The sequence below is a fragment of the Lepisosteus oculatus genome, chromosome 10 (genome assembly GCF_040954835.1).
Source record: "Lepisosteus oculatus isolate fLepOcu1 chromosome 10, fLepOcu1.hap2, whole genome shotgun sequence".
NCBI lineage: Eukaryota > Metazoa > Chordata > Actinopteri > Semionotiformes > Lepisosteidae > Lepisosteus > Lepisosteus oculatus.
This window is the reverse complement of record NC_090705.1, coordinates 8,637,859-8,652,756: the sequence shown is the minus strand read 5'-3', so window position 1 is coordinate 8,652,756 and position 14,898 is coordinate 8,637,859. Positions and strand designations below refer to the sequence as shown.

General features: G+C 41.3%; 2 protein-coding genes across 4 annotated transcripts in view; both read right to left on the bottom strand.

The window, feature by feature from the left end:
• The window catches only part of LOC102694431 (intermembrane lipid transfer protein VPS13B), a 325,472-nt gene that overhangs the window by 76,086 nt on the left and 234,488 nt on the right, over positions 1-14,898 (bottom strand). For all 3 annotated transcript variants that reach the window (XM_006636105.3, XM_015357899.2, XM_015357901.2), the window contains 2 exons: positions 3,010-3,733; positions 1,293-1,430 (listed from right to left, as the gene is read on the bottom strand). In XM_006636105.3, the coding sequence (XP_006636168.2) occupies positions 1,293-1,430; positions 3,010-3,733 (862 nt within the window). The remainder of the gene's footprint in view (positions 1-1,292; positions 1,431-3,009; positions 3,734-14,898) is intronic.
• polr2k (RNA polymerase II, I and III subunit K) overlaps positions 1-14,898 on the bottom strand; it is a 138,618-nt gene that overhangs the window by 111,447 nt on the left and 12,273 nt on the right. The window lies entirely within an intron of this gene.

Below are 14,898 nucleotides of genomic sequence, written 5' to 3'. Positions count from 1 at the left end.
TAATCATCATTAAAGTACTGATGTTTGGTTAATGTTAAATTGAATAAAGTGAATAAAATCAATACTGATGCATGTGGAGTGTTCTCAGCTGCAATCAGGATTAAAAAAATGAGCGAATTATTGAGTGAATCAAGACACCGTATTGTAATCATAATCTACATTTTCAACAAATACAAAACAGTTTTAAGTCACTGTAATTAGCATTCCTTTTAAAATATCTGTCCTGTACCATTGAATATTCTACTGAAAGACATTCTGAGACTTTGGTACTGCACTATATTACTGTAAATGTAAAACATTAACAGTGACTTCATTGGGAAATCAGCTGAGAAATGAAAATGTAGTGTTTTGTTTTAATTTAAAGGGTAGCACTACCCACCTTTCCTATCAGAGAATGCCCCACAAATTCCTGCTATGTCTTTTGCATTCTTGGTTTCACATACTGTGCTTTTGGATTACAACAGAATGGTTGACGACACTCTCCAAGGACTTTTTTTTAACCTTTTCTTGATGCAGAAGGCAAATTTGTTCACTGCTAAGATTTGCTTTTTCAGTTTTCCATGAATAAGCAGGGTGCAGTCTTTGCAACTTAAAAAATCCCTGCATTTCACGAGTGGGCAATGACACTAAGGGCTTTGATACACCTCGCAAGTGGCTCCTCAGCACTGAGTAAGTTGAGATTATGATCTAGGTGTTGTGGGTTTGAGTCTGTTACGCCAATTACTAACTGTGACGAGCATTCTCCAAGCAGTGCTAAATTGCCTAAGTATAACCAGGGATAGGGTGGGATTAGTGAGAGAGCTCTCACTCAGCTCTCATCAACACGCCCTGTAGCCTCCTGGGTGCTTGCAGGCTCACAGTGCTGCTGATGATGCCTCTCCTCCAGCAGGGGGCAGTGTTGCCTGTGACGTATTAAAAGCCATGTGGCCTGAAGGTGGGCAGGTTGGAGGAATCGACCTGCACTTCCTCATTCTTCCCCATGTGCGGTTTCAAGGTTTGCAAGCTTGAGCCAAGATGTGAAAAACACGCCACTGGGCCACTGGTCATTCCAAAATGGGTGAGTGTAACAAAAAAAACCCCAACCACAATGACCCGATGCACAATTTTCAAAAAGAGAGAAAAAAAGGAAAGAAAAGATGGATGCAGGTATGACGATTGTAGACTGTTTTGTTTTCTAGCGTGAAACAGGACTGTAAAGAACCGCTGTGATTTCTTGTGTGGTAAGGTATAGATCAAAAGCAGAAAATTCAAACTATAGAAACCTACACGACACGCGACTGAGCTGCTCTCACCTGGGCCGTTCAGGAAATCTTTGATCTGCAGGGATAGGAGAGGAGGGGGGATGCCTGTTTTTTTGTCAGCTTCTCCTGCCACTGTCTGCAACCAAAACACATTGTAATCCAGTGCTTCAGGCAGCGTCTTTCCTGGGTCTGCAGGGAAAACACAAGGGATTGGAGAGATGAGAGTCCAGAGGAGTGGCAGAACCTATTAATTTCAGAGGCTGAGAAGCGGTAAAAGGGAAACAGACTTTTCTTATTATTCAAGCGTGTTTTTGCCAAAGACTTTTTTTTTAATTTTACATGTGTTTCACATAAAATAATTTTGATCTACACAAACGTTCGAGAGCAGAGTTAACAAAATTAATATCTCACAAGTATTTCCTATAAAAATATTGATTCAGGTCACTTTTTTTTTAAACTCAGAAAATTGGAATAACTGAACTACTAGTAAGCGATACCCCTTAAGGCTTATGTGACACACTATGTTCCTCAATGATCCAAGAGAAAGATCTGTTTGTTCAATAACAATTTCAATAATTTTTAACTGTTATTACTAAGACAGTGATTTAATGATTAGGCTATTCATCTTAACCAATGAGTGAATATATTAATGAAGAATACAGATCACTGGGTTGTATTTTCAAGAACCAATAGCCTTATTACTGTGGTGATGGAATTGGGGGAAAAAAACTGCAAAGACATGGCAGTAAGTGTGTTTCCTCTAAATAAACAATATTAACAGTGAAATTAGAGACATGGAAGAATGGGATATCTGAAGATCTTTGTTACTGCACAGGAACTCATGATACAGCATTATCACGATCAACCCTACGCTCACCCTGCGGTCCATGTGGGTCCTAATGCCCCAGTATAGTGACGGGGACACTATACTGTAAACAGGCGCCGTCCTTCAGATGAGACGTAAAACCGAGGTCCTGACTCTCTGTGGTCATTAAAAATCCCTGGGCGTTTCTCGAAAAGAGTAGGGGTGTAACCCCGGCGTCCTGGCCAAATTTCCCCATTGGCCTTTACCAATCATGGCCTCCTAATAATCCCCATCTATGAATTGGTTACATTACTCTGCTCTCCTCCCCACTGATAGCTGGTGTGTGGTGAGTGTTCTGGCGCACTATGGCTGCCGTCGCATCATCCATTGGTGGTGGTGGAGGGGAGTCCCCATTACCTGTAAAGCGCTTTGAGTGGAGTGTCCAGAAAAGCGCTATATAAGTGTAAGCAATTATTATTATTATTATTATAATAAACTAAACTCTTACCGGTATTCGTAACCCCAATTCTAACTTTGTACTTGACCATAAGTTTAACTCTAACCTGGACATTTACTCTAGTCTAGCTGTAATGCTTGCCTTAAACCTCACTCTTAGGCCAGGCATTTACAATAAACCTTACCCCTTCCCTAGCTTGAACCTTAAACTTAACCTTCATGTTGCTATGGGTGCAGGTGATCCTTAAAGCATAAAATCCGACTTTCCAGTCTCGCGAGTCTGTATCAACACACCTGTGTCACCTCGCAATGAAGAAAACTATGGTCAGAACCCTGTAGGGACTCCATATCATGCCACCTTTCCTTTCACGAGCTGGCTCACTTATAAACAACACAAAATCTATCAGGGACAAACAATATGATCTGCTGTGCCTCCACAAAGCCCCATTAGGCTGCTCTGGGATGGCACTACGCAGGAGGAGGGTGATCTCAAGCGCACGTCCTCACCTAAACACTTGTAGTCCGTGGCCACGCCTTTGAGCGCGAGATCGAAGACCGAGAGCTCCAGCTTCTGCTTCCTGTGGTGGCAGCTGAGCAGCAGGGAAGGCTGGGACACCTGCAGGCAGAGCAAGGGCTCCAGCAGCACGTCGGGGGCCCCCCTGCGGCCGGGCTGCCTCACCACCGTCACCCCCAGGGCCTGGCGCGCCGAGGAGCGGCTGGGGGTGCTCAGGCTCTCCAGCGACAGCAGGCCGCCGGCTGGCCTGCCGCCCAGGGCGGAGGTGCTGCCGTGGAGGATGTCGTCGGCAGTCAGCATGGATATCCCCAGCACCGTGGCCGGAGCGCCGGGAGCCGGGTCAGCACGCGGCTCGGACGTGTTCAGGGCGCTCCGGCCTGACCTCTCCCCCTCCTTCCCGTCAGGCGGCGCCGTAGCAGCAGCGGCGGCGGCCGTGGGCCCGGGCGCGGCGGAGCAGGAGTAGGCCATGAGGGAGACGCGGCTGGCGGTGACGAAGACGTCGAAGGGGATGAAGCTGAGGTTCTTGACGATGGAGGACTTGCGAGAGGGCCGGGCGATCCGGTGGTGGCTGGCCCCGCTGAGCTGCTCGATCTGGACGATGCGGATGCGCGCGCTGTCGCTGCCGAAGCCGCTGTCCCGGGCGCCGCTGTGCCGCGAAGAGCCGTCCGCCGCGCTGCCCCGTGTGGACGCGCTCTGCCGCTGCTCGTGCTCCGACAGCTGGGAGGGTTTAAAACCTGGGTCAGTTCTTTCTCCCGCCCTGCACTTCCTCACGGCCGCTTTTAAAAATTAAACTGAACAGACTGTTTAAAAGGAACACAAATAAAAAAGTGAGACAGTGCACTACAGTATGGAAAAAGTGATACTTTTCACTGTGATGAGCTCAAAAAAATGAAGGGACAGGGGACTGCCTTTTTTCAAATCCTACCGGCTCTTGGGTGGTGTACTGTAATATTAATATATAGGTGATGGGCTGGTGAAATCTGTGAACAACGGTTCTTTACTGAACGGTTCTTTTCTCATTTAAATCAAGCACCTGAAACCGAACTTGACCTCGAGCTTCAATTCTTACTGCTTATCATTGATATCTTTCACTAAGTCTTAACCTGGGCTCTGAACTCTTGACTTAAGATGTGAATTATGAATATATTCAAAATCAGAAAAGAAATACTTATGTATCTACTCTTACACCAGTGCATTCGCTATGTTCATCAAACTTTGCTCCTATTTGTTAAAATGCTACACATTTCTCCCCCTGCCTACAAACAACAACTGAAGCAACTTTAGAGAGTGCGTGGAAGAAACTGAATATTAGCCTTCAATAAAGGCTAGATGCCCCCCTCACCACTAAAAATGCAAGCAGGCATGAAAACGGGATATGCAGAGTCAGGGATGTCAGAGCAGAGGCTTTTGGAAACCCTCCTCCGATACCTAATGTAGAGTCAGCCCTGAATGCAGCACCTTGCGCCACTATTCCTCCGAATCCTCCTTCCTCTCCATTGCTGAGGACTGCGAGCAGACTGCTGCATCTGTTTCAAACCTCCTTGACCCATTCTGGGCAGCGACCCTGACGAGTATTACATCATTCCTCCACTTGCCTCCTGAGCAGCCCTGCTCCCTGCCCGGCTGTCACGCATGAGTACGTGATATCTACTGAGCTGGCACCGGAGGGTGGCGTGAGACTTAATGAGAAACACTTTGAAACTGCAAGATAATCTCAGCAGCTGTCTGGCATCATGAGAGAATGTGGGGTCTATTTTAACAACCGTCCACTTCCGTACCTTGTATAGCTGCTTTGCATGTGAGTGATGCTATATCTAGTGAATACGAACCATCCAAAGGGACAAGCAGATCATTAACAGCACTTTTCTACTGTGCGTGTACAGTAAAAGAACGCATCAACACAGAGATCTGATGTTTTACGAAACATAAAACAGAGATCTGACCTTTTTAGCTTTGCTTTGTTGATAAATCCCAGGGACTACACAGTTAGATGGTAAGACCATTTTGTAATTAATAAATGCATAAGGACAGGACTAATTTCTAAGATACTTTAAACTATGTTCAAATAGTCTCAAACTATTTCAAACTAAGATCCATTCTTAAGAAAAGATAAAGAATATTTTCGAGCTGTGTGCTTTAGACTGAAAGACGTCTAATGTATTTTTAAAGGACACTCTCCCTTCTCACTCTTTGCCAAGTATGTTCTGATTTTTCATTGTCTGCTTTTCTTCTGAATCAGTGTGTGCCGTGTGACACAAGTATTCATATTAAATATTCCCCTTTAAATTATACGCACACCCTGTTCTGATAAGGGTCTAAACTTGAAAAAAAATCTGAATTACTACTGTAATTATTTTTTTTCGGTGGAAAAAAGACTATTGTGCAATTCCAAGACATTAATTTCAATTCATGCTGAGACGTATGACTAATTTCACATGGAATGCTTTGCTACTGCCTGCAGAATAACACAGCTAAATTAACTACAGGCACTTCAGTCATATGGCATTAGTCTCCCAGACTTCAAACTCCGTTACATGACATATTAAAACCACTACAATAAGAAGTGATATTAACAAGAAAATACAATGAAAAAAAAGAGCACACAAAGGGCATTTTACGCTATCTTCACTTGGCAATAAATGATTACCATGCTCAATACGTAAAGATTCCTAAAACTATGTGAGCCAATTGTTCAGCAAGCTGAAAACTGAATCGCCAGCATCAGTGCTCTTGCAGGAAATGGGAATGGGGGAGCTAAAGGACAGAATCTTCTGGTCTTTTTGGAAACCTGCACTGAGCTGTCTTGCACTAAAACCCATATCCCATACTGCAGAAATTCAACAGCTACATCCATGAAAGGCCAGCGATAAAGAACAAAAAAATGCCCCACTCCCCACTCCCAAACTCTTTCCACAATCCATTTGATGTGAATGATAAAAGTTTTCTTTAATTAGCTACTGGTGTGCATTAACATGATTATGATTAAGCCATAAAAATCTACTATACATAACTTTTCACCCCCCCCACACACACACACACCCCATGTCATCCTGCACATGTTTTACATTACAGCACTTCAGAATGCTCTCTCTGCTGCTTTTCAAGATTCAACCTTCCCTTCCCGAGAGTTAAACGTATATTATTGCAGTGGTGGAGATAATGTTTCAGACCTCCAGGCATATATTAAATGCACTGGCACGACATTAAACAAAATGCTTGACTTATTAGATATTTCCTATTCTAAACAGTGTCATCAAAGGCTAAAAACAAGATCCATATAAAAGGCAATGCAGGGCTTCCATACAGAGGTTGTGCCAAAATCCCTGTTCTTTCCAAACTAATGAGGAAAGGATGTGTACTCTTTCTATACAAATGTAAGATTTTCCAAGCATTCACATAAGGAAATAGGGATATTTGCACCATGTGGGTTGCATTAAACAAACTTGTATTGGTAAAGCAATATTTTAAAAAAAGGTATCTGGCAAATAAAAATAGCCCACAAATACTACTTTACATCTGGTTAACAAAAAGTAACAAAAAACAGTAGTATAACTGCTAATTAAAACTGAGGAAGCACAGAAACAGTCACATAATCTGATCATTGATGAATTTACGATAAGAGTGGCCTGAAATATTTATGATTCAAACTGCATTTACTGACCACTTACTTTTTATGAATAATTATCTCTAATATCGCCATCCAATCGCAAAGTTAAAAAAATTAGAGAAGATGAATTATCGGAGCCAAACACATCATTTCACTCATTCCTCCTCTTTTTACACCCCGTTGAGTACTGCACCTACAACACAACTCAGCCAGAAAGTGGCTACGTAGGTTCTGTATATACTGTGCTGTACATTCTTGACATGCAATCAATGTACCCGTTTTATAACAGGCAACAATAGTAAGAAAACATGTACAGTTTCCCAGTTTAATTCTCATATTCCAGTGATTACTTTCTTTATATTAATGTACTGAAGCGTCATCCCCCGGTTAAAGCACAATCCCTTCCCGAACATGGGTCAAAATGCTTTCAGCCAATCAGGAGAGCATCATTTGCAACACGCAAATGACGGAAAATCGCAGAAGTGTGAAACCACAGATTTGACGTGTCAAGCGCACTGGGTACATCTGCATGACATTTGAATCAATTTCTATAGAGTAACTGAAAGCAGCTTCACTGTTGGGAAAATTGACATACTGTCAATGTCTTGCAACGATTCTAACTGAAGTCTTAAACCATATGGTGAAGTATTATTTTTAATTTTACAAATGAATGCAACGTTTCCAACAATTACGTCACACCATACTTCATTTTCTGAGTTTGCAAAAACAAGCAAAATATTCTAGAGCATATTTCTCACTGCAGTTTGTTCGACATATTTCAAATATACATATTAGTTGCCCCGGCTATAAATCTTGTGCTGGTTCGATTAAGCATTTTCTGGTATGCCATCATATAAATCTCATTTTTCAGTCCCACTGGCACAACAACCAACCTCACTTCATTTAATCTCCCACACATGAAATTTGCTGTAGATGGAGGACACTGGCCTGTCTGTTCATTTGCCTGCCTTCAGGAAACACTGGCAATCTTACAGTAAGGCACAGACTGCCACAAGGTTACTGTTGTTTGGAAAGCTAATCCTGAACAGGAGTAACCCTAGAGCCCATTTTTCCACAATTCACCATCTCTTAAATCCAGTTAAGAACAGCAATCTAGGAGAGTCAACAGTCCTAAAATTGATAACATCCGGAATCAGATGTGATTCAGTACCATGTGATTCCACCCTTAAGAAAAATGTATAAACTCACAAGTGTAGCACAATCTACCTTGAAGGGTTTAATGCAGTCTCTCCTCAGCAGCTAGATGAAATGATCATTACATTAAAACCCACCACATGGTCCTCAGATCCTACTCCCACTTTAATAAGCTACAGTACCCCCTGTATAAATGACAAAAGCAACCTTTACATTGTTGCTGCTCAGCCTTAAGGGCTTGAATTTTTCTGCGCCGGACTACAGTACACAAGTGAACTGTACTGTAAATTCTCTATGCACATATGAAAAGAAAGTTTGTTCAACTTCGATTAAAATGGAATACAGCATAACTGCAGTAGCAACCATAGTCAGACTTTGCACCCATTTTTAAAATTAGGCCCGTTCCCCTGTTTACTAGTTCCCTTGTCTAGGGAACGTGGGATCATGAGGACAACCTGAGGTCTGGTCCACTGCTCAAGGGCAGTGCAATGATCTTCCAGCCTATATCAGATCTGGCAAAGACAGCGCTTTCAAATCCTGAACTCTCTTTCATGCCCTAACTTCTACTTCTGTTTAATATACTGTTGTACCATTTGCATGCCTGTCTCTTTTGCCTGAAGGCTTTAACGTACAGTGTCACCAGGTGATGCACCACGAAAGTTGCTGGATTAAACATAAGGTCACTATCGGAAATAAAAATACAAGCTTGGTGTTGAATATTTTTTTAAATGGCCTTTCTTTGTAGATGCACAATGAGATTGTTTTCTCATCGTGTGCCCATACTCTCCAGGAGACATTCAGAAGGAGTTAACTGCTGGTATCTGTCAGCCTCTCATGGACACAGTGACGCGTTTCATCTCTGTATATCCATACGTGCCATTTAGTATACTGCTCAGGTCAGGTAAGGACTATGGAGATTAATGGGGCTTATCAATGAGAGTATGAGCCGATTGCGGCTTAGTGACTTTCCTGTTCAGGCTTCGGAGCTTTTCAAAGCCCTTGCCTGTTAACTGAGCACATGCATTTTACAGCCACGAAGCCACGAACATTTTCTTTCTGAATACAGAGCGTTTTCCATTTTTCGTGTTTGTAAGATTTTGGAACAATGTCACATGGTTTTAGGAAAAAACACATAATTGGAGTACAATTGGAATTTTCTGTAACAATTGTTTACAATTTGAAGGGGATTCATTTTCTTACTGTAACTCCTGGATTTATAGACCTTTAGTAAGCTGTTCTATGTTTAAATTACCAAAGCAAACCATACTATTCAGCAGCTCAACCACTACAAAAGGATGGGATGGGACTAACAAGGACAACCTAATATTTTCCTGACATGTCAAAGGCCTGTTCATTCAGTGATGTCACATTTGGAACTTGAACACTTGAAACTGATGACAATAAAAGGCGAAAATATTAACCTTCTGAATTTTTTCAGTAACAAGCATGTGATACCACCATTATAGGAAACAGTAATGGGGGAGAACATCTAAAATTATAAAGCTGCACAATACCGTCCTCTTTTTTTATGTAGGTCAAGACAGAAGGGAGGCTCTGAACTACATACTGTATCCCCAAAACATCTGAAACCTCAGCATTATTTTTTATTTACAGAATGATATCCTCAAATTATATTGAAGAACAAAGAAAAAATAATAAACATGTTAGCAATAAATTGCAAAGGAACGAATGCCATAAGTCAATCAATAGCTTCCCCGCGGAGAACTGTACTGTTTACCAGAAAGTTGGCTCAATGAATTGGGGTTTTGCTTATTTCCCTTAAAAACATCCTTCCCTGTATAAGCAGTTGGTCGGCATGTGGCCTTGATCTGTTAGCACATATTTTGCCACAAAACTAGTCCAGCTCCACTCTGCTTCATCAAAAGAAACCATTCCTGAATCTTGACGTCTAACACAACAAACAACACCGGAGCTGAGGTACACAGTACCTTCAATTAAAAGGAGATCACCCGAATCATTGCTCTTTGGGACCCCTTGATACTAGAGTGCATTTCCCATCGGTCCTTTTATCACCTCTGTAGGCTGTCTCAAATCTGGGTGGACTTTAGGAAGCACAACAAGGGCAGATAAAACAATCTGTGTTCCATAAGAGCACCATGATCTAGCTACAGTATCTCATACAAGGTTGGACTACAATTTGGCCTTATATAACGGTACAAATGGAGCGAGCAAAATGACCCCCCCCCCAAAAAAAATGTCTTGCGGAAACAATAATATATCCCTTAGCCAGATGGCAGGCTCATGGGGAAATTGGCAGAATAGAATGGCCGTTAAAAACAACTTCATATAAAATTTCAAGCCCACATCTAAATGAAACTGTTTTTCTTCTGACATTTCACCTTTCCGGGGGACAGCGAAACTACCTCATCCACATTGCTGGGGCCCAGATGCTGGAAGAGAGGTAAGCAAACTGAGTGAGTACACTGGAGCGTCTTCGGGCCAAGCAGGCGCAACTACAGATTTGTGTCCAAAGCGAAACAACAACTGTGTCTCATTATCTCCGGGGATTTAAATTTAGGTTTCAAGTTCATGTTAGAGTAATTTTCTAATCTAATAATTTTAAATGCAGTGTTTATGCATGTCTAAAGCCCTGGTGTTACATGGGCTTAAGTGCTAATTTAGATCCATAGGTCAAATGCTTGTGACAAAGCCGTCTTCTTAAGTCTCCTCTTATATTCCCACCAACCCAAACACACGCAGTCACCTTCTACTTTTTTAAAAAAAAAAGGTGCATTATGTATAGACTGAGAGACATTACAAATATAACACAAGGAAATATAAAAAGTTGAAACAAAAGCACTAGCATTTTAAATGTCTCAGGATATTAATGAACTGTAATGACGTAACAGTAATTTAAGAGCTAGCACACATTCAATTATATTTTAAATTATTCCTGTTACACTTCAAGGTCACAAGCTGCTGCTTTCGCTGGATTGCTACTGGCGCAGGACTACAGGAAAGAAAGTTAAGAAAGCCATGTTAATTGAATACTCTTTGTATTGTATGAACAACATGTGATACATTGAAAATCTGAAGAAACAAATACATTATGTTTTAGAAAAATTATACAGATCTTGAATTTAAACCTTTTGCTGTCATTCTGTTTAATCTGTAAATTCATGATGAGCCATGATCTATTCAGGGAACTCCGAACTGTTACATAAGCACTAATCACCTCAATCGTGATTTTAGTCTGCTAAATATTAAGACGGGAGAAACTCAAGAAAGAAAACTACAGAAATGAACTAGTAGGCTCTATCCTATTAAGAGAACAATGTTTTTGTTTGGACGGTGTGTTGGGGTGTACTGTACAAGGATCACCAGAAGAGCAGTGCATTTCCTCATTCTGCTTGTTTTACGCCAGCTTTCTCATGAGTATGGGTATGCGACAGTTATGCAGTGGATTGCCCTACTCACCAGATCTGAGCCGCAGATGAACCACATTGACCATTTCTGGGAGGATATGTGGAATCCATGGCTCACAGAGCAATAAAGTAGGCGCTTGCTTATGCAGACTGTACGAGAGGCATGGGACAGCATGTCACAACACAGGATCTGCAACCTGAGGCAAAGCGTGCGTCACAGATGTATAAAAACTTACACTGGACACTCTCTACATGCCCATGACTTTCACAGTAGAGCCTTTGTCAACCAGCCTTGTTGATAACAAATACTAATCAATGTAAGGATTTTACCTATCATTTTTGTTCAACCCTGAAGCGAGAGTCTGTGTCTGTGCGTGCACTGAGGAGGACTGGCGTACCGTCCAGGGTGTACCCTGCCTTACGCCTGTTGCTTGCTGGGATAGGCTCGATAGGCCCCCACTCCCTCACAACCCTGAATTGGATGAAGCAGATTAGAAAATAGACGGATAGAGATAAGATCAATTAAGTCTGACAGCACCTGCTATAGGTGCTCCATTTTCTTCCATTCATAACTTATTGATTGGCCAAAGTTATCAGTGACTTTCGATGCTCAGTACAGTATGTATAGTATCTAAACACACTCTGGCCAAAAGATGATAAACTCAATGAGTCGAGCCTCTCCAAGCTGCAAGAAAAGCTAAAGGTTTTGTAATATTTGCGGCCAAATCCCATTCCCATCTATTGTTTTCCAGCTCCTTATCCGAGATAGTGATGGGGGTGGATGGTAAGGGGGATTAAATTGCATGTCCCACCAGTTCCAAAAGCTTCAATGCAACCGAGTTCTGTTCAGAAAGGTGGTGGAAATCTGTCTCTTGCTCCTCAGGCTATCCATGTATTAGCTGCCAGAGATCTTTATTTTGCAGCAGTGATACTGCAGTCACTCAATCCCAAGCACTGAAGTGCAACACAGTCTAAACTGTCTAAACTGACTGACAGCATGCAGCCATACAAACTGGATAGAGACAAGTACTGAATGAATTACACAGGAAAGGAAATTCCTCATCAATACTTAAGGAACCCCAGTCAGGAAATGTCTGGCACTGCCATTTGTATTCACTTTAAGAAACGTAGTACAAAGACTAGATTTTTTCTTATGTCTTCTAAGGCACACCTGCTCAACCTCAAACACAAAGAAAATGATGACATGGAAATGCCAGTAAACCCTCAAAAGATCATTTAAGGGCATATGTATACAAACGTTATCAATAATATTTGATTAAACTTCTTCATTTATAAGGTCACAACCACTTCAGGCACTGCTTAGCACACCACCACATATACAGCACACCACATTATATAGGCAAATATATAGGGAGTATTTGCAGTCTACTGAAAAGGCAAAGATTTTTGCCTTCGGTAACAAGGTGGAAAAGAGGTGAAATGGGGTAAACGTGATGACTTAGATTAATGTTGGGAAACTGCCAAACGCTGTGTTTGTGAGCAATTCAGTGATACAGCATTGTTTCTCAAAAACACTGGAGAGACACTGGGGCTGTATGAGTAACAGTGTTGGCAGACGGATTATTTATAGGAATGAACTTAGAAGGAGGAGGGAAAAAAAATCTCCATCCAATTTATTTTTGGGAAAACATCCCAGTAACGATGGACATGTAAGCTCTGAAGTGGTGTCAGGACTACAAGGAAAATGACGCAATACCTATTACACTATGAAAACATTATTCCAGCTATGCAATAGTCAACAAACAGATTTCTGGCACACTGAAATCTATAAATGTATAGCAGAATAATAAAATACACAAATACACTGAAGAACACAATCAAGATGGCAGAAAAGCCAGCAATGATTGTTAAGATAAAACATGCTGTGCCGAAAATAATAAAGTAACTTCAGCAAAATTATAAAGCCCAGCATACAGCTTCTTTGGCCCGTATTGGGATGAAAAGACAAGGAAAGCTTTGTAGCTGAGATGTGAAGTGAAATTAAAGATAATGGAGCTCCAAAAAATACGAATACAGATATAATTTCTTCTATCGTGCATTAAGGTTTAGGAGAGGGCTTCTAACACAGGCTTTGCTTGTTTAACCTTTAAGAGCCGAATGGAGAGCTTTTCACTTACATTCAGTCCATTTGCACAGGACACAGTTATACTGAATCACCTGTTATTGTAACAGTGGAATCTTGCTTGTACAGGTGTAAATGTTGCTGTGTTTTTTTTCTTGCTTTCTTTAAACCGATCCAGCAATTTTGGTAGCTTTCCAAGAAAATAATGACTCCTACCGATTTCGCTTGCCTTCTTTGGTTTAGCTTTATGCCACTTTTTGTTTTTACTAAAGAAGTGACACAGAATCCCTCCAAGCTGATTGAAAACGTTTTCCTGTGAACCATGGTCTCCACACCTGAGTGGAAAACTGAAACCAGGGTCAGGAAAAGGCCAAAGTCCCCCTGCGACAGGCCACAGTTGTTTCTCTTTAATATAATTCCAACTATTCAGATTTTATCTGGAGTTTCACGCCAATTTTTACAATGATACGGAGCGAAAAAGCCATTCGGCTGCTACTGATCTCAAATATATTAGGTTTCCGAGCTGAATTTTAAATGTGTGCAGTTGTTCTTTCAGAAAATCTAAAGTCAATGACTTGGCTCTCTAAATGTTAAAAGGCGAAATGTTTTGACTGCCTGTCAATTAGCAGTTGATTCACATGTAAGGGGTCACTAAACTCTTAAGAAAAAGATACGGTTTCATAACAATAAAGAGAGCAAGATGAACGGTCACTATAAAAATATGTATGTTCAAGATAGGCTGAAGCAATTCGCTTACTTAACAGATGTTAAACAGTCAAATGTAAAGAGAGATGGATGCATAGGGAGAGATATTTATTATTACACACTAAAGCAACAGGGAAAATCAAAACAGAGCAGACCTGGAAGGAGGACTGCTTTCTTCGGTCTCTGAAACCGATACGGCTCATTGAGAGGGTTAACAAGGAGAACTGAATCTGTCGTGGCCTGTGCTTCAGGGGGCTACAGTTTGTCTTAGAGCAACGGGCTACAATGGGTATTTCTTTAAAAAATGCAACAACTGCATTCTCTAGAGAGGCCGCGTGCCTGGCTGTAAAAACTCAACTCATACCTTTTGGATCCTGGATATTCAGGTCTTTGTACGCAATTGACAGTGAACTGCTGAGATGCACAGACGTGTCCTGAGAAATACTTTTCTCAAGAGTATGAAAGATGCTAGACATGACACTGCTGCATTCACTACAGCTGATTTCATTTTTGTTCTGACAGACCAAACTACGGTCCAAGAGTACATACTTATTTATCTCATGAGTAATTGAAATCAATTGGAATTGAACATAAAAAAATGCTAGATCTAAAATTCCATACGGAATACTTCCATTTACCTTTCCTGGGAAACAGAATGTTACAGTATGTTTATCAATCATCAGATGGTTACTAATTTTCCTTGGTTACACTCATGCAATCTGATTTTCCTGGATGTGTAGAGAAGTCATCTGCAAAATGCAACTCAGCTGAGTTTTAAGACATCATTTGAACCAAAATGCATTGAGAGCAAATATCATTTCTTCTCAATGCAGGGCAATGAAGGTCAAATGGGAAAATTGGAACATTTTGTAATACTGTACTTCATTATTGTTACTCGTTTCTCTTTCCTTTGTTATCAGAATTCAAAATGTGACAATTAGCCTGA